The sequence below is a fragment of the Pseudophryne corroboree genome, chromosome 1, assembly GCF_028390025.1.
Source record: "Pseudophryne corroboree isolate aPseCor3 chromosome 1, aPseCor3.hap2, whole genome shotgun sequence".
Lineage (NCBI taxonomy): Eukaryota > Metazoa > Chordata > Amphibia > Anura > Myobatrachidae > Pseudophryne > Pseudophryne corroboree.
Genome location: NC_086444.1, coordinates 362,850,004 through 362,877,917, shown reverse-complemented (window position 1 = coordinate 362,877,917; position 27,914 = coordinate 362,850,004). Strand labels below are relative to the sequence as shown.

The 27,914-nt window shown below is 47.1% G+C and overlaps 2 protein-coding genes across 2 annotated transcripts in view; one reads left to right on the top strand and one right to left on the bottom strand.

The window, feature by feature from the left end:
* The first annotated feature begins 2,027 nt into the window (after window positions 1-2,027).
* Window positions 2,028-3,279, top strand: LOC135071023 (testis-specific serine/threonine-protein kinase 1-like). Its single transcript, XM_063964806.1, has one exon. The coding sequence runs from the start codon at window positions 2,149-2,151 to the stop codon at window positions 3,226-3,228; it is 1,080 nt and encodes a 359-aa protein (XP_063820876.1). The 5' UTR covers window positions 2,028-2,148; the 3' UTR covers window positions 3,229-3,279.
* A 2,415-nt stretch (window positions 3,280-5,694) lies between these two features.
* ESS2 (ess-2 splicing factor homolog) overlaps window positions 5,695-27,914 on the bottom strand; it is a 99,019-nt gene continuing 76,799 nt past the window's right edge. The window contains exons 6-10 of the mRNA XM_063964805.1: window positions 19,901-20,034; window positions 19,695-19,797; window positions 19,458-19,567; window positions 7,182-7,297; window positions 5,695-6,240 (exon numbers count right to left, since the gene is read on the bottom strand). Coding sequence (XP_063820875.1) covers window positions 5,955-6,240; window positions 7,182-7,297; window positions 19,458-19,567; window positions 19,695-19,797; window positions 19,901-20,034 — 749 coding nt within the window. The 3' untranslated portion in view covers window positions 5,695-5,954. The remainder of the gene's footprint in view (window positions 6,241-7,181; window positions 7,298-19,457; window positions 19,568-19,694; window positions 19,798-19,900; window positions 20,035-27,914) is intronic.

The window sequence follows — 27,914 nt, the reverse complement described above, 5'->3', positions numbered from 1 at the left end:
GGTTCATCAGCAATATGCAACACATCCCTTATTGCCACAATCATACACTGAATGCTTTTTGTCACCTTAGGGTGCAATTTTACTTCATCATAGTCGACACTGGAATCAGAGTCCGTGTCGGTAGTAGTGTCCACAATTTGTGCCAAGGGACGTTTTTGAGACCCCGACGGGCCCTGTGAGTCGGTCCAATCCGAGGATTGACCCCCTGATGCCTCCCGATTCAGCCTTATCAAGCCTCTTATGTAAAGAAGCCACACCTGCATTCAACATATGCCACATGTCCATCCATTCCTGAGTCGGCACAACCGACGGGGACACACCACTCATTTGCTCCATCTCCTCCTTGGAGAAGCCTTCCGCCTCAGACATGTCAACATGCACGTACCGACACCCCACACACACAGGGATATACCTATAAGGGGACAAATCCCCAACCAGGCCCTTTGGAGAGACAGAGAGAGAGAGTATGCCAGCACACACCCAGCGCTCAAATAACACTGGAAAAACAAAATGACCAGATAGCGCTTTTTTATATACTATCCAAATTCCCACTCACTGCGTTACCAATGTGCCCCCCCCCTCCTCTTTTTCCAGCCTGTGAAGTGTTCAGCAGGGGCGAGACCGGGGAGCCAGCGTTCTCATGCAGCTTCTGTGGAGAAAATGGCACTGGTTAGTGCTGAGGATCAAGCTCCGCCCCCCCAACGGCGGGCTTCGGTCTCAGTGTAATTGTAATAAAATGGCGGGGGATCTGTGATTTACTGCCTCCGCAGCCTAATCATACTCTATTGTGCCCAAAATTGAGGACTATTGCTGCCCAGGGCGCCCACCCCTGCGCCCATCAGTGCTGCCTCTGTGTGTTGTGTCTGGGAGCAATGGCGCGCAGCCCTTACCTCACGAATATCTGAAGTCTTCTGCCGCCTGAGATGTCTTCTATCTTCTCATACTCACCCGGCTTCTATCTTCCGGCATCTGTGAGGACGGCGGCGCGGCTCCGGGACGAACCCCAGGGTGAGACCTGTGTTCAGACTCCCTCTGGAGCTAATGGTGTCCAGTAGCCTAAGAAGCAGAGCCTATCAGTTAAGTAGGTCTGCTTCTCTCCCCTCAGTCCCACGATGCAGGGAGCCTGTTACCAACAGGACTCCCTGAAAATAAAAAACCTAACAAAATTATTTTTCTACAGAAAACTCAGGAGAGCTCTCTGCAGTGTACTCTTTCTCCTCTGGGCACAGAATCTAACTGAGGTCTGGAGGAGGGGCATAGAGGGAGGAGCCAGTGTACACCCATAGGAAAAGTTATTTTTAGGTGCCCATGTCTCCTGCGGAGCCCGTCTATACCCCATGGTCCTTACGGAGTCCCCAGCATCCTCTAGGACGTAAGAGAAAATTAAATAAATCCTTTTCCTCGAAATGTCTGTCTCCCTGGGCACAGTTCCTATAACTGGAGTCTGGAGGAGGGGCATAGAGGGAGGAGCAAGTTCACACCCCTTTTAAAGTCTTAAAGTGCCCATGTCTCCTGCGGATCCCGTCTATACCCCATGGTTCTTGATGCATCCCCAGCATCCTCTACGGACTAAGAGAAAAGGATTTACCGGTAGGTATTAAAATCCTGTTTTTAAACCTCCCATAATGGAGGTAAGCTCCAGAGGGAAAGTAGAAATGTTTCGACAAATATAGTTCATTCATTTGGAATTGTTTCACATGTGGAATGCTCTTATAAACTTATATAGGTGGTTAGCTCTGCTTTTGGGGTCCAGTAATCCAGTTGAGAAAAGCATTTGATTTTAATTTTGTCTTTCTTATGGGGTTGATCAAAATAAAATAAAAAAATAAAAATTAAATCTGTTCATGAAAGTTACATCATATTCATAAAGGACCTTTAAACTTAGATATCCATATACACATACAGTATTATAACATTCTTGTTATTGAAACAAAACCTAATTATTTAATTTTGCATATATTTTCCTATGCTTACAAGGAGAACCTCAGACAAAGGATGACAATTTATTCAGCATTATGATATAATATGTATAGTGACATCATCACATTCTAGAAGGTACAGACCAGGCACAAGTGGTAGTAAGATCTTCACACCACAGTGATGTAGGCGATAGCATTTCATTCAAAACACTTCTAACCAAATCAAATCATGGATGATTCAGCCATACTTAAAAAAAAGGGATACACAATGGGAGTACATTTAGGTGAAGGAACATATGCAAAAGTGAAGTCTGCGTACTCAGACCACCTACGATGCAATGTTGCTGTGAAGATAATCAATCGGAAAAATGCTCCACATGATTTTTTAGAGAAGTTCCTTCCTCGTGAACTTGCGATCCTGCCAGTGATGAACCATCATTCAGTTGTTAAGACATTTGAGATCTTTGAGACTACAGCAGAGAAAGTGTACATTGTAATGGAGCTGGGTGTCCAAGGGGATTTGTTAAACTTCATCAGGAGCAGAGGAGCAATGCCAGAAGTAGTGGCACGCAAATTGTTTCGTCAACTCTGCTTAGCTGTAAAATACTGCCACGACCAAGATATTGTCCACAGAGATATCAAGTGTGAGAACATTCTCCTAGACAAAGATTTCAACATTAAGCTGTCAGACTTTGGCTTTGGGAGAAGATTATGCTATGATGGGGCTGGCAACACAGTTCTCAGTAAAACATTTTGTGGCTCAGCAGCTTATGCAGCTCCGGAGATCTTGCAGGGAATACCTTATCATCCCAAGTTCTTTGATATCTGGAGTATGGGAATAATACTTTATATAATGGTTTCTGGGGCAATGCCTTATGATGATTCCAACATCAAGAAAATGCTACGCACACAGAAGGCGCACCGGATTGATTTCCCATATTCCAAACATATTTCAAGTGACTGCAAGGACTTAATTTACCGTATGCTGCAGCCAGATGTTACTCGCCGTCTTACAATCTGTGAGATTCTGAACCATAGCTGGCTTCAACTTGCCTCAAAACCCCAAATAAAAGACAATGTCAAAACGCAGAAGGAAGGCGTGAGCTCTGCAGTCCCGGTTTCTGTTGTACAGAAGGAAGCAGCAAAAGTAGATAATGCTACCTCTAACGCAGAAAAGCAACCTGCCACTGGAGCAACAAACCTCCAAGGAAAAGCCCTGCAGCAAGAACAAGCCAGCACCAATATAAGCAACGCAATTACACCAAGTAATGCAGAAGCAACAGGCGGCAGTCAGACCCCACCAGCGTAATTTACTAAAAACCATGTAATGTAAGATTCGGTAAAGGCAAGCAAAACATTATTTATTCTGGTTTGTTATCCTTTCTAAAGTAATTACAATTCAACTAGTTATGGAGAAAAAACAAAAACACTTTGGAAGAAACGAGTGGGCAATTGTGCGAAACAGATATTGTGTGTGTGTGTGTGTGTGTGTGTGTATATATATATATATATATATTAGAGAGAGGATAGAGGGAGCAGACATCACACACACGCACATGTTGAGAGAGAGGAGATACATACACGTGTAGTTACAAAAATGTGTATTTTGTGTGTGTATGTATATATATGTATATATATATATATAAAAAACGTGGCAGGTAATGGAACATTGGTGAGAAGCCACCCACCCACTATAAGACATTATAAGACACTATAAGACATTTCATACTTGGCAATATACTTTAATATGGAGGGGAAAACAAGTTGGCTTTGGACACTCACTCATGAAACTAAGTGCCACTTGGACTGTAATGTGTTAGAGCAGGGCTGGCCAAACCGGTCCTCGAGATCTACCAACAGTTCACGTTTTCCAGGCCTCTTGAAGATCTGTAGAATTGTCAGCTAGGAATGAATGCAGCACATCTTAATTAGCAATGACTACACCTGTGCACTAGCTAGGTGGTCTGGAAAATGTGAACTGTTGGTAGATCTCGAGGACTGGTTTGGCCAGCCGTGTGTGTGTGTGTGTGTGTGTGTGTGTGTGTGTGTGTGGTGGTTTCTTCCTTATTATTAAGATATTGGTGCCAACTGATTAGTGACCTTTCTGCATTTCCAGTTGCTGCCATCTTTTGTTAGTCTGATCAGTGTTTACTGCAGTGTAATAAACATGCCAAGTACACATCAGGGTGGGTGCTCCACACCCCCTTCTACTGCGCCTGAGGTCACCTCTTCCAGAGATGCATGAACTGTATAATAGCTTTAGTGCAGAAACCACTATCAAAGATGCTATTTTTATTCAAAATCTGAGTGTATTTGGAGACGTTAAGGGAGAAATGTATCAAACCTCTTAAAGACGGAGAAATTGCCCATAGCAACCAGATTCTACCTATCATTTTATAGAATGTATTAGATAAATCATAGAGAGAACCTAATTGGTTGCTATGGCCAATTTCGCCAATTGTCCTCTTTAGAAGATTTGATACTCTTAAGGAAAATGTATGTATTTTTGGAAAGATATAAAAGGCACCAAGTAAGAGTAAGTGAATATACTTACATTTTTTTTTATTTTGTTCAGTGTGGCTTTCAAGTTCAATTCTATTTCACATTTAAGATTTATTTATTTTTTAAATAAACTAAACTATAAATAAGGTGGGAGGCACTTCACCTGAGACCACATCTGTCGCTTTATACATGACGTGGCACTGCACTGCAAACTGGGCAGAAAGCTTTCATCGCTGGAGGAACAGAACTATTTTTTTCTTTGGTTCAAACTGCTCAGATGGAAAGCATATAAAGAAAACACCTGATTGGGTAGGAGACAGTCATCCAATTAGATATCACACTAAGGGCCCGATTCAGAGGTTGGCGCAGGTCCTGTGCCACACGCAGATTCCAGATTATACTCAATACAGGCCTTGCGTTGTCGTCCGCAGTTCCTCTCTGCCACCGCCTGAGTGACAGGCAGCAGCATTGAGGGAGTGGGGAGGAGGCGGAGAGAGGGCTATATTCCTAGAAAGCGGGGCGTCGTAACAGGGGTCTGTAAGCTATCATGCAGACTTCCTTACCTCGCAGCCCCCGCTTCCGTTGGTCAGCTGTGCAAGCTGAGGCTTACTCAGCTGGCCAACTGCATGAAACACTGGATCCCAGCCTGTGACATCGGTCGCAGTGCAAGGATCGCAGTTATACGCAAGAGGCGTCTCTTCAAAGGATACGTCCTCTTCCAGGAGATCGGACGGGTATTTTCACCCATCTCTGAATCAGGCCCTAAATTCACCATTCCCGTCAAATCAGAACTGAACTAATTGCTCTGCCCTCTTCTCCTGCATAGCCACGTCTCTGCTCTCCTTGTTCTAAAACAATGTGGTCTAATTTCAGGAAAGTGTGGGTCCCTGGGGAAGAACACCAACTGAAGTGCTACATAACATAGATGGTGGGTTGTTTCCTAAGCTTTTACAGATACTCTTAACTTTGCCAACGCTTATCAACAGAAAGCGTTAAAATAATATTCCACATGTAGGGTTGTCCAAGCACCTGGTGAATGTGTAAAGTCATTACCTGTAATCAAACTGTTATTAACGGTCATCTCTACCCTTTCATTCAAAAGATTCAGTTAATTAACTTAATTTTATATACATTAAAATACAGGAAATTTGCCCCATCTATTGAATGTGAAGCAGCTCAGCAAAGAGTAAAGAAAGGCCAAATAAAACCTATTTTGTACTCTTGACATAATACAATTTATGCCACAAGCAGTTAAACAGAAAAAACCTACTGATCCAACTGATAAAATGGTTTATCATTTTCTTAACATTACAAAATGCAAAAAAGGTGTACCACAGAAACATTTAGATTAGTTTTAGTGACATTTGTTTAAATTATAAAAAAAAGCTGCTAGTAAATTAGCATTTCCACTTTCAATCTCCAAAAAGAGATGTAATTTTGAATGCCTGGTCCATCAATCTTCACCTAACAATCCAAATTTGGCCCAGACTCTCGGGTAGATATAGTCTTGTCAGCAACCATACCCCTCCCTCCTCAGAAGAAGTCTGATGCTTTTCTTCGTTTAGGCAAATGTAACAAGTTATCAGTGATGGAGGTGGGATCAGGAACAGTGGGAGTCTGAGAAGCAGCCCCTGGAGTGGGGGTAACAGTAGGTGTTAAACGTGAGCCTCCAGGCGTTTTACAGGCATGCAAGCCCGTGTGTGCAGGTGATGGGGTGTAGCTGGCCCTCAGAGCCTTATCTGTGTATTTACTTGAAGTCCTATTCACTAAACGCTGAAGAGCAGGAGACATCGATGGGCTGACTGCTTTGGGGGTCAGACTGTGGAAGAAAACAAAGTAGTAATGAATGGATGCACAGGGACATTTAAAACAAATGGTCAGGTAGAATCTCCCAGATCCAAAAATCCGTTATCCAAATTTTTTTTTTTTTTAGCGCGACTAACCTAGTGACCCCTTTGCTTTCTGATGGTTCACAGTACACAAACTTTGTTTCATGCAAAAAAAAAAATAATAATTATAAAAAAAAAATAATGTATAAAATTACCTTCGGGTTATCGGCCTAATTCACGTTTGTAAGGAATTGCACAGCTATAAGGAAGCGGATGTGCAATTCCAAGTAATTAAAATTCAAATGCAGTAGACGGAAGCTGTAGGAGGTAAATGCCTCCAGCATGCATTTGGGAGATCCGAATGCTGCGTCCCAGGACGCAGCCTCGTATCACCATCACAAGCATCGGTAGCGAATCGCAATATTTTTAGGCACTGGCCGGCCTGTGCAAGCTGAAGCTTACTCAGGCTGGCCATCGGATCCGCACACCCGGATACAGTAAGTTTGCATCTGAAAACGCAGACCATGGGCCAGTCACGCCTACAATATGGGGGTGACGCGCCCCTGTTTTGAGGAATGGTACCAGTTGCCACTCCTGCTTCGCCCCCCCCCCCCCCAAACACCACAGCATGCTGCGTCTGACAGAGGGCAGAGGCCCATTCTGCACATGCGCAGTCCCACAACCATCAGCTTTGAACGCAAACCATCGGTTTTATGTACAAATCCGAATTAGGCACTATATAGGTATATATGAAACATAAATGCATTTTATATTTAGACTTGGATACCATCCCCAAGATATCTCATTATGGTATACTCCAAAACACAGAACAATCTGAAATCCAAAATACTTTTGGTCCCAAGCATTTTAAATATGGGAGACTCAACCTGTAGTATATCCTCACAATGTGTCACTTATGCTTTGTATTCACCTGGCAAGGTTCTCGGTCACCTTCCTTAAAGCTTCTTGCTTATTTGCCCTGTTCTTTGCTGCTGCTTCATTGGCCATTTTTAAACCCAGACGTTCTCTGCGACCAGGCTCCAGAATCTATAATACACAGTCAGAACAAATACTATCACCCAATTGTTTTAAATATGTTTTCCAGACAGCAATCAATGGCATGTGTTCTATAGCGTTATACAACAAAGGTGAAAAGTGATTCCAGACAAACACAGGCATTCCACTGCTTCCTCTTTACAGCACTAGCTGAAAGCACGGGACAAAACTTCCACTATAGCAAGACTGGTATTAAAGAATGTGAACTATAAATTGGCTTAAAAACATAAAAAAGAAAAAGATACCTGTTCAGAAAAGGGGGATTTTGGCACTTACCGATAAATCCCTCTTTCGGAAGCCATTGGGGACACTGGCACAACTTCAAGACCGTGGGGTGAGGATGGTGGCACTTTAAATAATCCAAGAAGTGAAACAGGCTCCTCCCCCTCTATACCCCATCATCCCTCAGTTATGAATTAGCCGAGAGGAGACGGGAACAAGAGAACAGAACTATACGAGGGAAGAGAGCATGTAACAATCAAACAGAACAGAACAACAATGAAGGAAAGAGAACAGCGACGTGCGGGCGGCCAGTATCCCCTATGGCTTCCGAAAAAGGGATATATCGGTAAGTACAAAAATCCTCCTTTTTCTGTCAGCCACTAGGGGACACTGGCACAACTTCAAGACCGTGGGGACGTCCCAAAGTTTCCCCCCTGGGCGCGAGATCGCCGAGGAACTTGCAAAACAAGATGGCCAAACTATGAAGTTGAAGCTGCAAAAGTATCAAACTTGTAGAACTTGGCAAATGTATGAACAATGGACCAACTGGCTGCTCTACAGATTTGATGGTAGCCCCCCTACTAGCGACCCAGGAAAACCGAACTGAGTGTGTAGAGTGGGCCGCAATGGATAATGGAGGTCGCCTAGATTGGTGTAGATAGGCTTGACAAATAGTCAACCGAATCCAGTGGGCCAAGGTCTGCTTAATAGCAGGCCACCCTCGCCGTGGAAGATCATAAATCACGAATAAAGCATCAGTCTTTCGTAACGGTGCTGTCCGTTCCACATAGATTTTCAACGTTCTCACTACATCCAGAGAAGGTGGTGTCCTAGAGTCCTCCTCTAAGGATGGTACCACAATCGGCTGATTGATATGAAAATCCGACACGACCTTGGGAAGAAATGAAGCATGTGTTCTCATCTTAGCCCTATCAGGATGAAAAAAGCAAGTAGGGAGGCGTACAAGACAAGGCACTTAATTCAGATACCCTCCGGCCTGAAGCTATGGCTAATAGAAAATCAGTCTACCAAGTAAGATAGTTAATATCTGCGTCTTCCAAGAGTTCAAAACAGGGTGACTGCAGATAATCCAGCACCAGATTCAAGTCCCAAGGAGCTGTAGGGGGAACAAACGGGGGTTGTACCCGAAGGACCCCTTGTAGGAAAGTTTGCACATCCGGTAGGAGCGCCAGGCGTCTCTGAAAGAAAATCGATAAGGCAGATACCTGAACTTTCAGGGATCCTAGCCGAAGTCCGGAATCTAAACCTGCCTGAAGACAGAGCAAGAACAGTGAGAGACGAAAAAAATCTGATTGAAACCCTTTATAAAGAACGCCAGATGCAATGGTAATGGGATGCCGTAACAGGTTTTCGTGCACGCAACATCGTGGGAATCACACATTCCGGAATCCCTTTGCGTTTTAGGATGTCTGCCTCAAGAGCCATCACGTTAAACGCAGTTGTGGTAAATCCGGGCCCTTGTTGGGAGTAGATCCGTTCGCAGAGGTAGAGGCCAAGGATCGCCCGCTAGCAGAAGGCGCAGGTCTGAAAACCAAGCTCTCCGAGGCAAATCTGGTGCTACCAAGATCACTGTGATTGACTCCCGTTTGATTCTCTTGAGAATTTGAGACAATAGAGGAAACAGAGGATGTATCGAGGAAGCTGATAATTGAGACAGGACGCCATGAGATCCACCTCTGGACACCCCCAGCGCTGTGCCAGACCATCAAACACCTCTGTGTGAAGTGCCCATTCTCCCGGATGTATTTCCTGACAACTGAGGTAGTCTGCTTCTCAATTGTCTACTCCTGGAATGAATACTGCTGAGAGGACTACAGCGTTGCGTCCGGCCCACTGGAGAATGCGTGTCACCTCTCGCATCACTTGGCGGCTGCGAGTTCCTCCCTGCTTGTTTACGTACGCTACAGCAGTCGCGTTGTCCGATTGAACCTTTACCGCCTTGTATTGAAGAACTTGGGCAGCTTTTACCAGCGCATTGTAGATCGCTCTCAGCTCCAACACATTTATTGGCAACACTGATTCCTGTGGAGACCAATGGCCCTGAAGATTGAAGTCCAACACAACCGCACCCCATCCCCTGAGGCTGGCATCAGTTGTTAGAAGCGTCCAGTCCCATACACCGAACCGCCTGCCTGCAGTAAGATTGTGCAGTTGGAGCCACCAAAGAAGCGAAAGTCACGTCTCTGGAGTCAGTCAAACTAACTGTTGAAGGTGTAGATGCGACCCCGACTATTGATGTAACAGATCCAGCTGGAAAGGTTGTGAATGAAAACGGCCGAATTCCAGAGTTTCGAAAGCTGCTACCATACCCCCAAGCAAACGAATGCATAAATGGACTGATACCAGCCTTGGCTTGAGGACAGCTTGGACCAGTTTCTGTATAACCAGAGCTTTGTCCTGACGCAGAAAAACCTTTCTATATGTTGGTGTCCAGGAACACACCGAGAAACTGGATACGCTGTGACGGCTGAAGGTTGGATTTCCGAAAATTGATTATCCATCCGTGTTCCACTAACACATTGTATGTTAATAGAGCATGCTCCTGGAGAATGAGATCTGATGGAGCTTTGAGGAAGAGGAGGTCGTCTAGGTATGGTATTATTGTGACTCCCAATGATCTGAGGTGAGCACTCATCACCGACATGACCTTTTGGGGCTGTGGACAGACCGAATGGTAAGGCTCTGAACTGAAAATGATCCTGTTGAATCACGAACCTGAGAAAACGCTTAGTGTCCCATATCAGAATGTGGAGATATGCATCCTTGATGTTCAGAGATAACAAATTCCTTGGGTTCCTGGCTCGAGATCACGGAGTTGAACGACTCCATCTTGAACTGGTTAGACAGAAACCGATTTAACGATTTCAGATTCAGAATTGGTCGTACAGTACCATCTGGTTTTGGTACTACGAAAAGATTGGACTAGTAACCCTTCTTTCGTTGAAGCAGTGGTACTGGCATTAACACAGCCGATTCTACCAACGACTGTATTGCATCTTGAAGGGCCAAATGTTTGTCCAGTGGAAGACTTGCAAAATATTTCTTTGGCGGCAAAAATTTGAAATCTAATTTGTACCCTTGGGAGATGATATTGCGAATCCACGCATTGTCTGTGAAAGTTTTGAAGCCGCGCTCCCACTGTACTTGGACCCGGTAAGATGGGAGACCGTCATGGCACGGTCCTTTCTGCAGGCTTTGGGTCTTGACGACGAGCAGCGACTGATTGCTTGCCGCGACTTCTACCTCGCAAGGGTGTAGCTCTTCCGGGTCCTCTAAAAGGCTGAGTGGAACGAAAGGAAATTCCAGTATAAGAGCGCTTAGGTGGTGGCGGAAGGGTTGGTAAAAAAGTAGATTTACCACCCGTAGCCTGAGCCGTAACCTAGTTCTTTTCCAAAAAGAATGTCACCTGTAAACGCAAGTGCTTCCGCCGCTCTTTTTGACTCATCGTCAACTTGCCATGACCGAAGCCAAAAAAACTCTTCTGGCTGCAATAGTTGCTGTCAGATATCTCTAGCCGCTCTTCCTAGGTATATAGCGGATACTTAATATGTTCCGCTAAGATCAATACTTCTTCTAACGGAACTCACTCTTGTAAGTCCTTTATCAATTTAGTGGCCTCATTATGTAATTGTGAGACGGTTCCTATGAGCGCTACCGCCCAGGGGGGAAAATCAGCGTCTTGGGACAGATTAACTAACGTAACCTCTGAGGCACATGCTTCACACAGGGAGGAATCGTCTGTGTGAGCTTTTTTTTTTCTTTTTTCTTTAACACTTAGCACAGAGAAATAGTTTTTGTGATGCCTTATTAGCTGGTCCCCTGTCTGCCATTGTGACGGACAGAGTGGAGACACATACAATTGCCAAAAGGACTCTCAATGAGAGAGAGAGAGAGAGAGAGAGAGAGAGAGAGAGTGAGAGTGTGTGTGAGTGAGAGTGTGTGTGTGTGTGTGTGGGGGGGAGGTATAATATTTGAGCTACTTCCCTATTCTAACTCCCTCTGCCACCAGCCTGTATTTTATGTGCAGGCTTTCAGGTTTCTGGCAGTCTGAAGGAATGTGCACCTGTCTCTGCTAACAACACTGTTGCTATTCATGAGCTGCAGCTGAGGAAGGCGCCTTTTTCTGTGATTGACAGTTTGAAAACCTGCCAACTCCGTCCCCTATGCACAGGCACCCATCTCAACCAGGTCCCTAAGCGCCATTTTGAGTGGGTGCCTTACACAATTAAAATCAGCCTTTGGCTGCGCCCAACTCACAAGGTGCTCCAGATGCTGTCTGCCTTCTAGTTAAATGCCCTGCGCCTTAGCCCCCAGATTCGCTGCATACCGCGGATCTGCTCCACTAACCTCCGTTTTAAACTCCCCCTGTCCTGCACTGAGTGAGCTATGCTGTCACGCTGTGTATTGTCAGCGCGGCAGTGCAGTGGGGACCACGCCGCGGCCACTCGCGCACAGTGCCCCAACACAAGGAGGCTCACTCACCCACACTGCCACGCTGTGTACTGTCAGCACGGCAATGTAGTGGAGACCGTGCCGCTACTGCGGCCAGTCACAGCCAGCAGGGATAGGAAGGGAAGGAATGTGAGGAACACCGCTGCACTGGACGCGGGCTCCGCACAGTGCCTCACACAAGGAGGCTCACTCACCCAACCGGAGCCTCAGGATGCGTGTGTCTCGGGAGGAACAGTGCCTCTCAGGTTAAGCGCTGTTCTCCTTGCTGTCTCGGGAGGAACAGTGCCTCTCAGGTTAAGCGCTGTTCTCCTTGCTGTCTCGGGAGGAACAGTGCCTCTCAGGTTAAGCGCTGTTCTCCTTGCTGTCTCGGGAGGAACAGTGCCTCTCAGGTTAAGCGCTGTTCTCCTTGCTGTCTCGGGAGGAACAGTGCCTCTCAGGTTAAGCGCTGTTCTCCTTGCTGTCTCGGGAGGAACAGTGCCTCTCAGGTTAAGCGCTGTTCTCCTTGTGCAGCTTGACGCTGCTAATGTGTAACCCGGACCCCACTTCTCTCATATAAGTGGCGAAATGTTCCTGAGGCTAAGGGAACTAAGTCCCATGAATAAAAAATAAGAATTTACTCACCGGTAATTCTATTTCTCGTAGTCCGTAGTGGATGCTGGGAACTCCGTAAGGACCATGGGGAATAGACGGGCTCCGCAGGAGACTGGGCACTCTAAAAGAAAGATTAGGTACTATCTGGTGTGCACTGGCTCCTCCCTCTATGCCCCTCCTCCAGACCTCAGTTAAGGAAATTGTGCCCGGAAGAGCTGACACAACAAGGAAAGGATTTGGAATCCAGGGTAAGACTCATACCAGCCACACCAATCACACCGTACAACTTGTGATAACCATACCCAGTTAACAGTATGAACAACAACCGAGCCTCAGTAACAGATGGCTCATAACAATAACCCTTTAGTTAAGCAATAACTATATACATGTATTGCAGAGAGTCCGCACTTGGGACGGGCGCCCAGCATCCACTACGGACTACGAGAAATAGAATTACCGGTGAGTAAATTCTTATTTTCTCTGACGTCCTAGTGGATGCTGGGAACTCCGTAAGGACCATGGGGATTATACCAAAGCTCCCAAACGGGCGGGAGAGTGCGGACGACTCTGCAGCACCGAATGAGCAAAGGCAAGGTCCTCCTCAGCCAGGGTATCAAACTTGTAGAACTTAGCAAATGTGTTTGAACCCGACCAAGTAGCAGCTCGGCAAAGCTGTAAAGCCGAGACCCCTCGGGCAGCCGCCCAAGAAGAGCCCACCTTCCTTGTGGAATGGGCTTTTACCGATTTAGGATGCGGCAATCCTGCCGCAGAATGAGCTTGCTGAATCGTGTTACAGATCCAGCGCGCAATAGTTTGCTTTGAAGCAGGAGCACCCAGCTTGTTGGGTGCATGCAGGATAAACAGCGAGTCAGTTTTCCTGACTCCAGCTGTCCTGGCTACATAGATTTTCAAAGCCCTGACTACATCTAGTAACTTGGAGTCCTCCAAGTCCCGAGTAGCCGCAGGCACCACAATAGGTTGGTTCAAATGAAACGCTGATACCACCTTAGGGAGAAATTGGGGACGAGTCCTCAATTCTGCCCTGTCCATATGGAAGATCAGATAAGGGCTTTTACATGACAAAGCCGCCAATTCTGACACACGCCTAGCCGAAGCTAAGGCCAATAGCATGACCACTTTCCACGCGAGATATTTTAGCTCCACGGTCTTAAGTGGCTCAAACCAGTGGGATTTCAGGAAATCCAACACAACGTTAAGATCCCAAGGTGCCACTGGAGGCACAAAAGGGGGCTGAATATGCAGCACTCCCTTAACAAACGTCTGAACTTCAGGCAGTGAAGCCAGTTCTTTTTGAAAGAAAATAGACAGGGCCGAAATCTGGACCTTTATGGATCCTAATTTTAGGCCCATAGTCACTCCTGACTGTAGGAAGTGCAGGAATCGACCCAGCTGGAATTCCTCTGTAGGGGCCTTCCTGGCCTCACGCCAAGCAACATATTTTCGCCATATACGGTGATAATGTTGTGCGGTCACGTCTTTCCTAGCCTTTATCAGCGTAGGAATCACTTCATCTGGAATGCCCTTTTCTGTTAGGATCCGGCGTTCAACCGCCATGCCGTCAAACGCAGCCGTGGTAAGTCTTGGACCAGACAGGGCCCCTGCTGTAACAAGTCCCGTCTGAGAGGCAGAGGCCATGGGTCCTCTGAGATCATTTCTTGTAGTTCTGGGTACCAAGTTCTTCTTGGCCAATCCGGAACGATGAGTATAGTTCTTACTCCTCTCTTTCTTACTATCCTCACTACCTTGGGTATGAGAGGAAGAGGAGGGAACACATAAACCGACTGGTACACCCACAGTGTCACTAGTGCGTCCACAGCTATCGCCTGAGGGTCCCTTGACCTGGCGCAATATTTTTTTAGCTTTTTGTTGAGGCGGGACGCCATCATGTCCACCTGTGGCCTTTCCCAACGGTTTGCAATCTACGTGAAGACTTCTGGATGAAGTCCCCACTCTCCCGGGTGGAGGTCGTGCCTGCTGAGGAAGTCTGCTTCCCAGTTGTCCACTCCCGGAATGAACACTGCTGACAGTGCTAGCACGTGATTTTCCGCCCATCGAAGAATCCTTGTGGCTTCTGCCATCGCCATCCTGCTTCTTGTGCCGCCCTAGCGGTTTACATGGGCGACCGCTGTGATGTTGTCTGATTGAATCAGCACTGGTTGGTTTCGAAGCAGGGGCTCTGCTTGACTCAGGGCGTTGTAAATGGCCCTTAGTTCCAGTATATTTATGTGTAGTGAAGTCTCCTGACTTGACCACTGTCCTTGGAAGTTCCTTCCCTGAGTGACTGCCCCACATCCTCGGAGGCTTGCGTCCGTGGTCACCAGGACCCAGTCCTGTATGCCGAATCTGCGGCCCTCGAGAAGATGAGCACTCTGCAGCCACCACAGCAGAGACACCCTGGCCCTTGGGGACAGGGTGATCAACCGATGCATCTGAAGATGCGATCCGGACCATTTGTCTAACAGATCCCACTGAAAGATCCTTGCATGGAACCTGCCGAAGGGAATTGCTTCGTAAGAAGCCACCATCTTTCCCAGGACTTGCGTGCAGTGATGCCCTGACACCTGTTTTGGTTTCAGGAGGTCCCTGACCAGAGATGACAATTCCTGGGCCTTCTCCACCGGGAGAAACACCTTCTTCTGTTATGTGTCCAGAATCACTGTCAATCACATATGCAAATGAGTAACCATATTGGTAAGGGTATAAAAACCCTGGTTAGCAGCACTATCAATACCTTGAAAAAGTTGCGTGAACGCAACGAAACGCGTTGGTGATTGCTGCTGTGCGTGCCCACTGTTTACCTTCTAGTTTCCTGAGGAACGTCTACCTGGACCAGGTCCCCACCATTGCCTCCATTTGCGGACCCCGTTAGAAGGACATCTTTCCATCGTGGAACTTTTACACAGTCATACAAGGGACAAGCTCTTGCGGATGCCAACCGCTTAAACACCTTGGACAACTGCTGGTGGTAAATATATACACGATGGATTACGAACGGGACACCCAGAGTTTATCAATAGGGGACTGTCTTTTGGAACAGGTTTGAACTTCACTCACTAATCTCTCATTGAGATTGAGAGGGGCACAGCTGTTTTTGAGATCCAACACCCATTTGTGTTCTCCAATTTTTTTCACATTGTGTATTTTTAAACAATTTTACTCTCTTTTAATATTCCAATAAATGTGTGATTTTTCATGTGACCTTCTTCTCTCATATATGACCAATCAGCGCTTTAATTTTCCTTTTGTATATTGCATGTGTCCAGAATCATGCCCAGGAAGAGCAGACGCGTCGCAGGAATCAGCTGCGACTTTGGGATATTCAGAATCCAGCCGTGCTGTTGCAACACTTCCTGAGAGAGTGCTACGCTGATCAGCAACTGCTCTCTGGACCTCGCCTTTATAAGGAGATCGTCCAAGTACGGGATAATTATAACTCCCTTTTTCCGAAGGAGTATCATCATTTCGGCCATTACCTTGGTAAATACTCTCGGTGCCGTGGACAGACCAAACGGCAACGTCTGGAATTGGTAATGACAATCCTGTACCACAAACCTGAGGTACTCCTGGTGAGGTGGGTACACGGGGACATGCAGGTACGCTTCCTTGATGTCAAGTAACACCATAAAATCCCCCTCTTCCAGGCTTGCAATAACCGCCCTGAGCGATTCCATTTTGAACTTGAACTTCCTTATATAAGTGTTCAAGGATTTTAAATTCAGAATGGGTCTCACTGAACCGTCTGGTTTCGGTACCACAAACATTGTGGAATAGTAACCCCGTCCCTGTTGAAGGAGGGGAACCTTGATTATCACCTGCTGGAGGTACAGCTTGTGAATTGCCGCCAGTACTACCTCCCTTTCCCTGGGAGCAGCTGGCAAGGCTGATTTGAGGTAACGGCGAGGGGGAGTCGCCTCGAACTCCAGCTTGTATCCCTGAGATACAATTTGTACAGCCCAGAGATCCACTTGTGAGCGAACCCACTGGTTGCTGAAGTTTCGGAGACGCGCCCCCACCGCACCCGGCTCCGCCTGTGGAGCCCCAGCGTCATGCGGTGGACTTAGAGGAAGCGGGGGAGGATTTTTGTTCCTGGGAACTGGCTGCCTGGTGCAGCTTCTTTCCTCTACCCCTGCCTCTGGGAAGAAAGGATGCGCCTCTGATCCGGTTGCCTTTCTAAGGCCGAAAGGACTGTACATGATAATACGGTGCTTTCTTAGGCTGTGAGGGAACCTGAGGTAAAAAAGTTGACTTCCCGGCTGTTGCCGTGGATACGAGGTCCGAGAGACCGTCCCCAAACAATTCCTCACCCTTATAAGGCAAAACCTCCATGTGTCTTTTAGAATCAGCATCACCTGTCCACTGCCGAGTCCATAATACTCTCCTGGCAGAAATGGACATTGCATTAATTCTAGATCCCAGCAGGCAAATATCCCTCTGTGCATCACGCATATATAAGACGACGTCTTTTATATGTTCTATGGTTAGCAAAATAGTATCCCTGTCGAGGGAATCAATGTTGTCTGACAGGGAATCAGACCATGCGGCTGCAGCACTACACATCCATGCTGAAGCAATAGCAGGTCTCAGTATAGTACCGGAGTGTGTATACACAGACTTCAGGATAGCTTCCTGCTTTCTATCCGCAGGCTCCTTTAAGGCGGCCGTATCCTGAGACGGCAGTGCCACCTTTTATGATAAGCGTGTGAGCGCCTTGTCCACCCTAGGGGATGTTTCCCAACGTAACCTGTCCGTTGGCGGGAAAGGGTACGCCATCAGTAACCTCTTAGAAATCACTAGTTTCTTATCGGGGGAACTCCACGCTTCCTCACACAATTCATTTAATTCATCAGATGGGGGAAAAGTCACTGGCTGCTTTTTCTCCCCAAACATAATACCCTTCTTGGTGGTAACCGGGTTAATATCAGAAATGTGCAATACATTTTTCATTGCAGTAATCATGCATCGGATGGCTTTTGTAGACTGTGCATTTGTCTCATCCTCATCTACACTGGAGTCAGACTCCGTGTCGACATCTGTGTCTACCATCTGTGCTAGCGGGCGTTTATGAGCCCCTGATGGCCTCTGAGACGCCTGGGCAGGCGCGGGCTGAGATCCCGGCTGTCCCAAGGCTGCTGCGTCATCGAACCTTTTATGTAAGGAATTGACACTGTCTGTTAAGACCTTCCACATATCCATCCAATCCGGTGTCGGCCCCGTCGGTGCTTATTATCTTATTTGCACCTAAATTTATGTGCCCCCCCTCTCTTTTTTACCCTTCATGTACAGGATACTGCAGGGGAGAGCCTGGGGAGCGTCCTTCCAGCGGAGCTGTAAAGAGAAAATGGCGCTGGTGTGCTGAGGAAGAAGGCCCCACCCCCTCAGCGGCGGGCTTCTCCCGCGTTTTGTATATCTTAATGGCGGGGTTTTTTGCACATACACAGTTTTCCAGACTGTATTATGTGCATAATGTGCCAAAAGGTATTCTTATTGCTGCCCAGGGCGCCCCCCCCCAGCGCCCTGCACCCTACAGTGACCGGAGTGTGTGGTGTGCAGTGGGAGCAATGGCGCACAGCTGCAGTGCTGTGCGCTACCTTAATGAAGACCGGAGTCTTCTGCCGCCGATTTCATCTCCTTTCTTCTGTCTTCTGGCTCTGCAAGGGGGACGGCGGCGCGCCTCCGGGAACGGACGATCGAGGTCAGGCCCTGTGTTCGAACCCTCTGGAGCTAATGGTGTCCAGTAGCCTAAGAAGCACAAGCTAGCTGCACGCAGGTAGGTTTGCTTCTCTCCCCTCAGTCCCACGAAGCAGTGAGTCTGTTGCCAGCAGATCTCACTAAAATAAAAAAACCTAACAAATACTTTCTTTCTAGCAAACTCAGGACAGCCCACTAGGAGCACTCAGCTCTGGCCGGGCACAGATTCTAACTGAGGTCTGGAGGAGGGGCATAGAGGGAGGAGCCAGTGCACACCAGATAGTACCTAATCTTTCTTTTAGAGTGCCCAGTCTCCTGCGGAGCCCGTCTATTCCCCATGGTCCTTACGGAGTTCCCAGCATCCACTAGGACGTCAGAGAAAAGCTAAATAAATTAAATGAAAGTAAACATAGACTGAGCTGGAGCTCAGTCAGCAGTGACCAGCTCCCTCGGCACAAATTCAAAACTGGGGGATGATGGGGAGGGAAGGGGGGGTAGAAGGGGAGGAGCCTGTTCCACTTCTTGGATTATTTAAAGTGCCAGCTCCCTGTAAGCCATCATCATCACTCCATGGTCTTGAAGTTGTGCCAGTGTCCCCTAGAGGCTGGCAGAAAAATGCATGATGAGGTAAGAGTGGCGTTATATGATATAAGGTCATTATAAAAGTAGAAGCACTAGATGTGCACAGCTATAAAGAAATAAGAAGCCACTTTAGGTAGCTGTGAAAGAGGTACACTCATTGAATTGTTAAAAAAAGAACCCCCAATCTGTCCAGTCCTACGAGAGAGGGCAGATGAACCAATGCTGGTGGACGTTTACAAATCAAGTGAATTAATTAGCTGGTATGTAACACTCACTATTTACATAGTACATATGCATAGAATTTTGATTTGCTGGGGGGGGGGGGGGGCGGTTTGGGAGCAGTTTACTTAGTGCTGCATATTTTTTCATTTGAAATAGGTGCAGCTTACACATATAGATGTGATCTGTCATTGTAGGACAGTATTAGTGACAACCCTTACTCTTTCCTTATATGGTTTCTACATGAATATGTACTACAATATCGGAGTACTAAATATGAAGCGAGTGTAATTTCATTTAATCTGTAAAATATATATATTTGAGAGCACTTTAAAAAGAGATGAGCTGTAAATACCTTAAATGACGGTCCAGGTGCCTTCTCCAGATATGGAGTCTCTGAGCCATCCAAACGAAAAGGAGTGCTCTCAACTTCACCCCACGTCATTAGTGGGGAGTCATCTACACCTGTGATATTTTAACAAAGGTAAGTAATTGTTACTATGTTATGGCACACGATATTGTGACTGTGTGTATTATAACACTTCAACAAATGTGCAACAACCAGATAATTGCACAACCTCTGTGTATATACCTGGGGCGGGTGATGGAGTGGCCACAAATCCAAATCCATTGACTTTTGGAGATTCCTGTGGTATGAGTTCCTTCCCATCAGGACCAACCTTTCCTTGTTTGTACTGTACACAGAAGAGAACATCATAACAATTTAGGTATTGCAATCTACATTATTCTCTAGCAAAGTGATTAGAAGGGGTGGGGCAGAAAGGAGGAGCTGCCTACCTGTGCATTTAAGGCCGCTGCCTGTTGGAGCTGAGTTTTACTAAGAGCTTGACTGAAAGGGTCTTTCTGCAAACGTGTGTTTTTATGCACCACCTCCCTGGGTTTCTTGAATATAGCATCATTATCTGGTACACCTAGAAAGAGATGTTGCAGAGTAAGGGGTGTGATGTGGTCTTCTCATGCCGCAAATTTAATGTCAACTTCTTTTTACATGTAGATTGCATCAAGTGTAGGGAGAATCTGACAGCTCTCCCCACATAGTTGCATGATCAGATCTGTACTGCACAGTAGTGACACCGTAAGTAATCATTTTAGTGGCAGTAGAGATCCAATATGGATATTCCTAGTAACAGAACCTCACCACCACTGAATGGGGCGGAAGTTCTACCTCAGCTACATTTAGCCTTATTTTACTTGTCCACTAATTCTATGTAAAAAAAAAAAGGAATATAAAAATTTAAGATATTATTTTAAACACATATGCACCAGCTAGCTGTGTAGGGATTCACTAAGAAACCCTCCTGGAAGTCAAAGCTTCTCCTCACTAGCCCCTTAGTTGACAGGCTTCGTGACAATTGTCAACTTCCTGCTTCTATACAAGACGGGAGGGAGTGGGCTGAGAGGATGGCTTAGGTCCTAGGAAGTCATGGCTGATGTAGTACAGCATGAGTATTATCCTTCATTTATAAAGCACAGAAATATTACCTTATATTGGGGAATGCATCAGTAGCCAAACACTCTCCTAACTCTCACTAAGGGGGATATCCAATTAGCCCAGGTAATTTACCGGGATTAATTGTCCTGCCGGGGGCTAACCTATCACCCCCAGATAAGCCAGCACGAGCGGTGGCTTATCGGGGGTTACCTGACACAGCACCAGGTGCTAGCTGCTGACAGCTCCCGATGCAGCGCTGCTTCTCCGGCTCCCCCTGGTCACATGGGCGCTCCCCCGTCATGTGACCGCTGCCATGGGCGGAGGAGATGGGGGGGGGGGGGGGGATGCGGTCGCGGCGCTGCCCTGGGTTCTCCGCTGGGTGTCACCGTGCCGAGTGGCAGCTTCCGGGCCGCGGCCCCATACCTGCAGTCCCAGCCTGGATTTTTTTTAATTTTTTTTTACAGGCGATCAATCTGGATAGCCTATAAAAAAATTTTTACAAAAAATATAATAATAATAATTTACTCACCGGTAATTCTATTTCTCGTAGTCCGTAGTGGATGCTGGGACTCCGTAAGGACCATGGGGAATAGCGGCTCCGCAGGAGACTGGGCACAACTAAAAGAAAGCTTTAGACTACTGGTGTGCACTGGCTCCTTCCACCATGACCCTCCTCCAGACCTCAGTTAGGACACTGTGCCCGAAAGAGCTGACACAATAAGGAAGGATTTTGAATCCCGGGTAAGACTCATACCAGCCACACCAATCACACCGTATAACTCGTGATACAATACCCAGTTAACAATATGACAACAACTGAGCCTCTCAACAGATGGCTCAACAATAACCCTTTAGTTAGGCAATAACTATATACAAGTATTGCAGACAATCCGCACTTGGGATGGGCGCCCAGCATCCACTACGGACTACGAGAAATAGAATTACCGGTGAGTAAATTCTTATTTTCTCTAACGTCCTAAGTGGATGCTGGGACTCCGTAAGGACCATGGGGATTATACCAAAGCTCCCAAACGGGCGGGAGAGTGCGGATGACTCTGCAGCACCGAATGGGCAAACTCTAGGTCCTCCTCAGCCAGGGTGTCAAACTTGTAGAATTTAGCAAACGTGTTTGACCCCGACCAAGTAGCTGCTCTGCAAAGTTGTAGAGCCGAGACCCCTCGGGCAGCCGCCCAAGAAGAGCCCACCTTCCTCGTGGAATGGGCTTTTACTGATTTAGGATGCGGCAGTCCAGCCGCAGAATGTGCAAGCTGAATCGTACTACAGATCCAACGACCAATAGTCTGCTTTGAAGCAGGTGCACCCAACTTGTTGGGCGCATACAGGATAAATAGCGAGTCAGTCTTTCTGACTCCAGCCGTCCTGGAAACATATACTTTTCAGGGCCCTGACTACGTCCAGTAACTTGGAATCCTCCAAGTCCCAAGTAGCCGCAGGCACCACAATAGGTTGGTTCACATGAAAAACTGATACCACCTTAGGAAGGAATTGGGAACGAGTCCTCAATTCCGCCTTATCCATATAAAATACAGATAAGGGCTTTTGCATGACAAAGCCGCCAATTCTGATACACGCCTGGCCGACGCCAAGGCCCACAGCATGACCACTTTCCACATGAGGTATTGTAGCTCCACGGATTTAAGTGGCTCAACCCAATGCGACTTCAGGAAATCCAACACCACGTTGAGATCCCATGGTGCCACTGGAGGCACAAACGGGGGCTGACTATGCAGCACTCCCTTAACAAAAGTCCGAACTTCAGGCAGTGAAGCCAGTTCTATTTTGGAAGAAAATCGATAGAGCCGAAATCTGGACCTTAATGGAACCCAATTTTAGGCCTATAGTCACATCTGACTGTAGGAAGTGCAGAAATCGACCTAGCTGAAATTCCTCCTTTGGGGCCTTCCTGGCCTCACAGCACGCAACATATTTCCGCCATATGCGGTGATAATGGTTTGCGTTCACTTCTTTCCTAGCTTTAATTAGCGTAGGGATAACTTCCTCCGGAATGCCCTTTTCCTTCAGGATCCGGCGTTCAACCGCCATGCCGTCAAACGCAGCCGCGGTACGTCTTGGAACAGACAGGGCCCCTGCTGCAGCAGGTCCTGTCTGAACGGCAGAGGCCATGGGTCCTCTGAGATCATCTCTTGGAGTTCTGGGTACCAAGCTCTTCTTGGCCAATCCGGAACAATGAGTATAGTTCTTACTCCTCTCCTCCTTATTATTCTCAGTACCCTGGGTATGAGAGGCAGAGAAGGGAACACATACACCGACTGGTACACCCACGGTGTTACCAGAGCGTCCACAGCTATCGCCTGAGGGTCCCTTGACCTGGCGCAATATCTTTATAGCTTTTTGTTGAGGCGGGACGCCATCATGTCCACCTGTGGCCTTTCCCAACGGTGTACAATCATTTGGAAGACTTCTGGATGAAGTCCCCACTCTCCCGGGTGGAGGTCGTGTCTGCTGAGAAAGTCTGCTTCTCAGTTGTCCACTCCGGGAATGAACACTGCTGACAGTGCTAACACATGATTTTCCGCCCATCGGAGAATCCTTGTGGCTTCTGCCATCGCCATCCTGCTTCTTGTGCCACCCTGTCGGTTTACATGAGCGACCGCCGTGATGTTGTCTGACTGGATCAGCACCGGCCGGTGTTGAAGCAGGGGTCTAGCCTGACTTAGGGCATTGTAAATGGCCCTTAGTTCCAGAACATTTATGTGTAGGGAGGTCTCCTGACTTTTCCATAGGCCTTGGAAGATTCTTCCCTGTGTGACTGCCCCCCAGCCTCGAAGGCTGGCATCCGTGGTCACCAGGACCCAGTCCTGTATGCCGAATCTGCGGCCCCCTAGAAGATGAGCACTCTGCAGCCACCACCACAGCGACACCCTGGCCCTTGGAGACAGGGTTATCCGCCAATGCATCTGAAGATGCGACCCGGACCACTTGTCCAACAGATCCCACTAAAAGATCCTTGCATGGGACCTGGCGAATGGAATTTCTTCGTAAGAAGCTACCATCTTTTCCAGGGCTCGCGTGCATTGATGCACCGACACCTGTATTTGTATTAGGAGGTCTCTGTCTAGAGACGCCAACTCCTTGGTCTTCTCCTCCGGGAGAAACCCTTTTTATCCTGTTCTGTGTCCAGAACCATACCCAGGAACAGTAGACGCGTCGTAGGAACCAGCTGCGACTTTGGAATATTCAGAATCCAGCCGTGCTGTTGTAGCACTTCCCGAGATAGTGCTACTCCGACGAACAACTGCTCCCTGGACCTCGCCTTTATAAGGAGATCGTCCAAGTACGGGATAAGTACTTCGGCCATTACCTTGGTAAATACCCTCGGTGCCGGGGACAGACCAACGGCAACGTCTGGAATTGGTAATGACAATCCTGTACCACAATTTTGAGGTACTCCTGGTGAAGAGGGTAAATAGGGACATGCAGGTAAGCATCCTTGATGTCCAGTGATACCCTGAAATTCTCCAGGCTTGCAATAATCGCCCTGAGCGATTCCATTTTGAACTTGAACTTTCGTATATAAGTGTTTAAGAATTTCAATTTTAGAATGGGTCTCACCGAACCGTCTGGTTTCGGTACCACAACATTTTGGAATAGTAACCCCGGCCTTGTTGAAGGAGGGGTACCTTGATTTCACCTGCTGGAAGTACAGCTTGTGAATTGCCGCCAGTACTACCTTTCTCCGAGGGCAGCAGGCAAGGCTGATGTGAGTTAACGGCGAGGGGGAGTCGCCTCGAACTCCAGCCTGTATCCCTGTGATACTACTTGCAGAACCTAGGGATCCACCTGTGGGCAAGCCCACTGGTCCCTGAAGTTCCCGAGACGCGCCCCCACCGCACCTGTCTCCACCTGTGGAGCCCCAGCGTCATGCGGTGGACTCAGAGGAAGCGGGGGAAGATTTTTGATCCTGGGAACTGGCTGTCTGGTGCAGCTTTTTCCTTCTTCCCTTGTCTCTGTGCAGAAAGTAAGCGCCTTTGACCCGCTTGCTTTTCTGAAGCCGAAAGGACTGTACCTGAAAATACGGTGCTTTCTTAGGCTGTGAGGAAACCTGAGGTAAAAAAAATTTCTTCCCAGCTGTTGCTGTGGATACGAGGTCCCAGAGACCATCCCCAAACAATTCCTCACCCTTATAAGGCAGAATCTCCATGTGCCTATTAAAGGCAGCATCACCTGTCCACTGCCGGGTCTCTAATACCCTCCTGGCAGAATGGACATTGCATTAATTCTGGATGCCAGCCGGCAAATATCCCTCTGTGCATCCTTCATATAAGACGACGTCTTTAATATGCTCTATGTTAGCAAAATATTATCCCTGTCTAGGGGTTTAATATTATCCGACAGGGTATCAGACCACGCTGCAGCAGCACTATTTATGCTGAGGCAATTGCAGGTCTCAGTATAGTACCTGAGTGTGTATATACAGACTTCAGGATAGCCTCCTGCTTTTTATCAGCAGGCTCCTTCAAAGTGGCCGTATCCTAAGACGGCAGTGCCACCTTTTTTGACAAACGTGTGAGCGCCTTATCCACCCTAGGGGATATCTCCCAACGTGACCTATCCTCTGGCGGGAAAGGGTACGCCATCAGTAACTTTTTAGAAATTACCAGTTTCTTATCGGGGGAACCCACGCTTCTTTACACACTTCATTCACTCATCTGATGGGGGAACAAAACACTGGCTGCTTTTTCTCACCAAAAATAAAACCCCTTTTATGTGGTATTTGGGTTCATGTCAGAAATGTGTAACACATTTTTTATTGCCGAGATCATGCAACGGATGTTCCTAGTGGATTGTGTGTATATATATATCTCAACCTCGTCGACACTGGAGTCAGACTCCGTGTCGACATCTGTGTCTGCCATCTGAGGTAACGGGCGTTTTTTGAGCCCCTGATGGCATTTGAGACGCCTGGGCAGGCGCGGGCTGAGAAGCCGGCTGTCCCACAGCTGTTACGTCATCCAGCCTTTTATGTAAGGAGTTGACATTGTCGGTTAATACCTTCCACCTATCCATCCACTCCGGTGTCGGCCCCACAGGGGGCGACATCCCATTTATCGGCCTCTGCTCCGCCTCCACGTAACCTTCCTCATCCAACATGTCGACACAGCCGTACCGACACACCGCACACACACAGGGAATGCTCTGAATGAGGACAGGACCCCACAAAGTCTATATAATGCAGGGATTAACACTATAACTGAGTGATTTTTCCCCCAATAGCTGCTTGTATACATATATTGCACCTAAATTTAGTGCCCCCCCTCTCTTTTTAACCCTTTGAGCCTGAAAACTACAGGGGAGAGCCTGGGGAGCTATCTTCCAGCTGCACTGTGAAGATAAAATGGCGCCAGTGTGCTGAGGGAGATAGCCCCGCCCCTTTTTCATGGATTCTGGCAGGGGTAATTTATCACATATATAGCCCTGGGACTATATATTGTGATGATTTGCCAGCCAAGATGTCTTATATTGCCCTCAGGGCGCCGCCCCCCCCCCCCCCCCCAGCGCCCTGCACCCATCAGTGACCGGAGTGTGAGGTGTGCATGAGGAGCAATGGCGCACAGCTGCAGTGCTGTGCGCTACCTTGTTGAAGACTGAAGTCTTCTGCCGCTGATTTTCCGGAACACTTCTTGCTTCTGGCTCTGTAAGGGGGCCGGCGGCGCGGCTCCGGGAACGAACACCAAGGTCGGGTCCTGCGGTCGATCCCTCTGGAGCTAATGGTGTCCAGTAGCCTAAGAAGCCCAAACTACCACCTGTTAGGTAGGTTCGCTTCTTCTCCTCTTAGTCCCTCGCTGCAGTGAGTCTGTTGCCAGCAGATCTCACTGTAAAATAAAAAAACTAAATATACTTTCTTTCTAGGAGCTCAGGAGAGCCCCTAGTGTGCATCCAGCTCAGCCGGGCACAAGAATCTAACTGAGGTCTGGAGGAGGGTCATGGTGGGAGGAGCCAGTGCACACCAGTAGTCTAAAGCTTTCTTTTAGTTGTGCCCAGTCTCCTGCGGAGCCGCTATTCCCCATGGTCCTTACGGAGTCCCAGCATCCACTTGGGACGTTAGAGAAAATAATAATATAGATTTAAAAAAAAAAAAATTGTTGAAACATCTGGAAAAATCGCAAGACATATGTTTTTCGCACATGATGTTTTGCCGGGGCTAATAGGATATCCCCCTAAAACGGAAATTGCTAATTATACATATGTATGTTTCTTCCATGATTTCAGGTTAGAAAAAATAAAACAAATGTAAATAATGCAGCCTAGGCGGGTTGCTTTCGAAATAAACAATACATAGGCTAGTTTACAGGTGTAAGTTATAGATATAACTAGCACTAGGAAACCACAGTGAATAGAGTAGCCTCTTCTTTCAGAATCAACTCTATTTTATTTTCTATTATTTAGATTTATCGCATTATGTGTCTTGTATATTATGTAAACGTTATACACTGCTCAAAAAAATAAAGGGAACACTAAAATAACACATCCTAGATCTGAATGAATTAAATATTCTTATTAAATACTTTATTCTTTACATAGTTGAATGTGCTGACAACAAAATCACACAAAAATGATCAATGGAAATCAAATTTATTAACCCGTGGAGGTCTGGATTTGGAGTCACCCTCAAAATCAAAGTGGAAAAAAGAGGATTTTGGTACTTACCGATAAATCCATTTCTCTGAATCATCTAGGGGACACTGGAGTTCCATTATACATTAGGGGTGTGAAGCCTTGAACCGGAGGTGTGGCACAATCTAAAATTAGCATTGTCTGCACAGCCGGCTCCTCCCCCTTCACAGCCCTCCTCCCTCAGTTTGTAAAATTTGACTGAGAGAATAGGACATGACACTTGAGCACATGGCGAGGAACCGAACCGTACAACCTATCAAACAGCATCCAAGAACTCTTAACTGGAAAATCAACGCTGTTTGGATAAACTTTGTAAAATCCATATTAGGCACAGAGCCACAATGTGATTTGATCCTATGACCTTGTTTGTCAAAGTCCAGGGACTAACTACGTGAGTCACAAGAGTCCTTTGAACAGGAAGTGTGAACCCAGCAGACTGACAGCACTGAGGCGGGCGTCCAGTGTCCCCTAGAGGATTCAGGGAAATTGATTTATAGGTAAGTACCAAAATCCTCTTTTCTCTTTCATCCACTAGGGGACACTGGAGTTCCATTATACATTAGGGGACGTCCCAAAGTTATCCCCCAGGGAGGGAGTGCTGTCTCTTGCTTGTACAACCAAACGTCCGAACTTAAAATCCTCGGACGCAAAATGTATCAAACTTGTAAAATTTCGCGAACGTGTGGGCTGAGGACCACAATG

Excerpts from the sequence above, each read along its gene's own strand:
- LOC135071023 (XM_063964806.1), top strand. The coding sequence starts at position 2,149 with ATGGATGATTCAGCCATACTTAAAAAAAAGGGATACACAATGGGAGTA.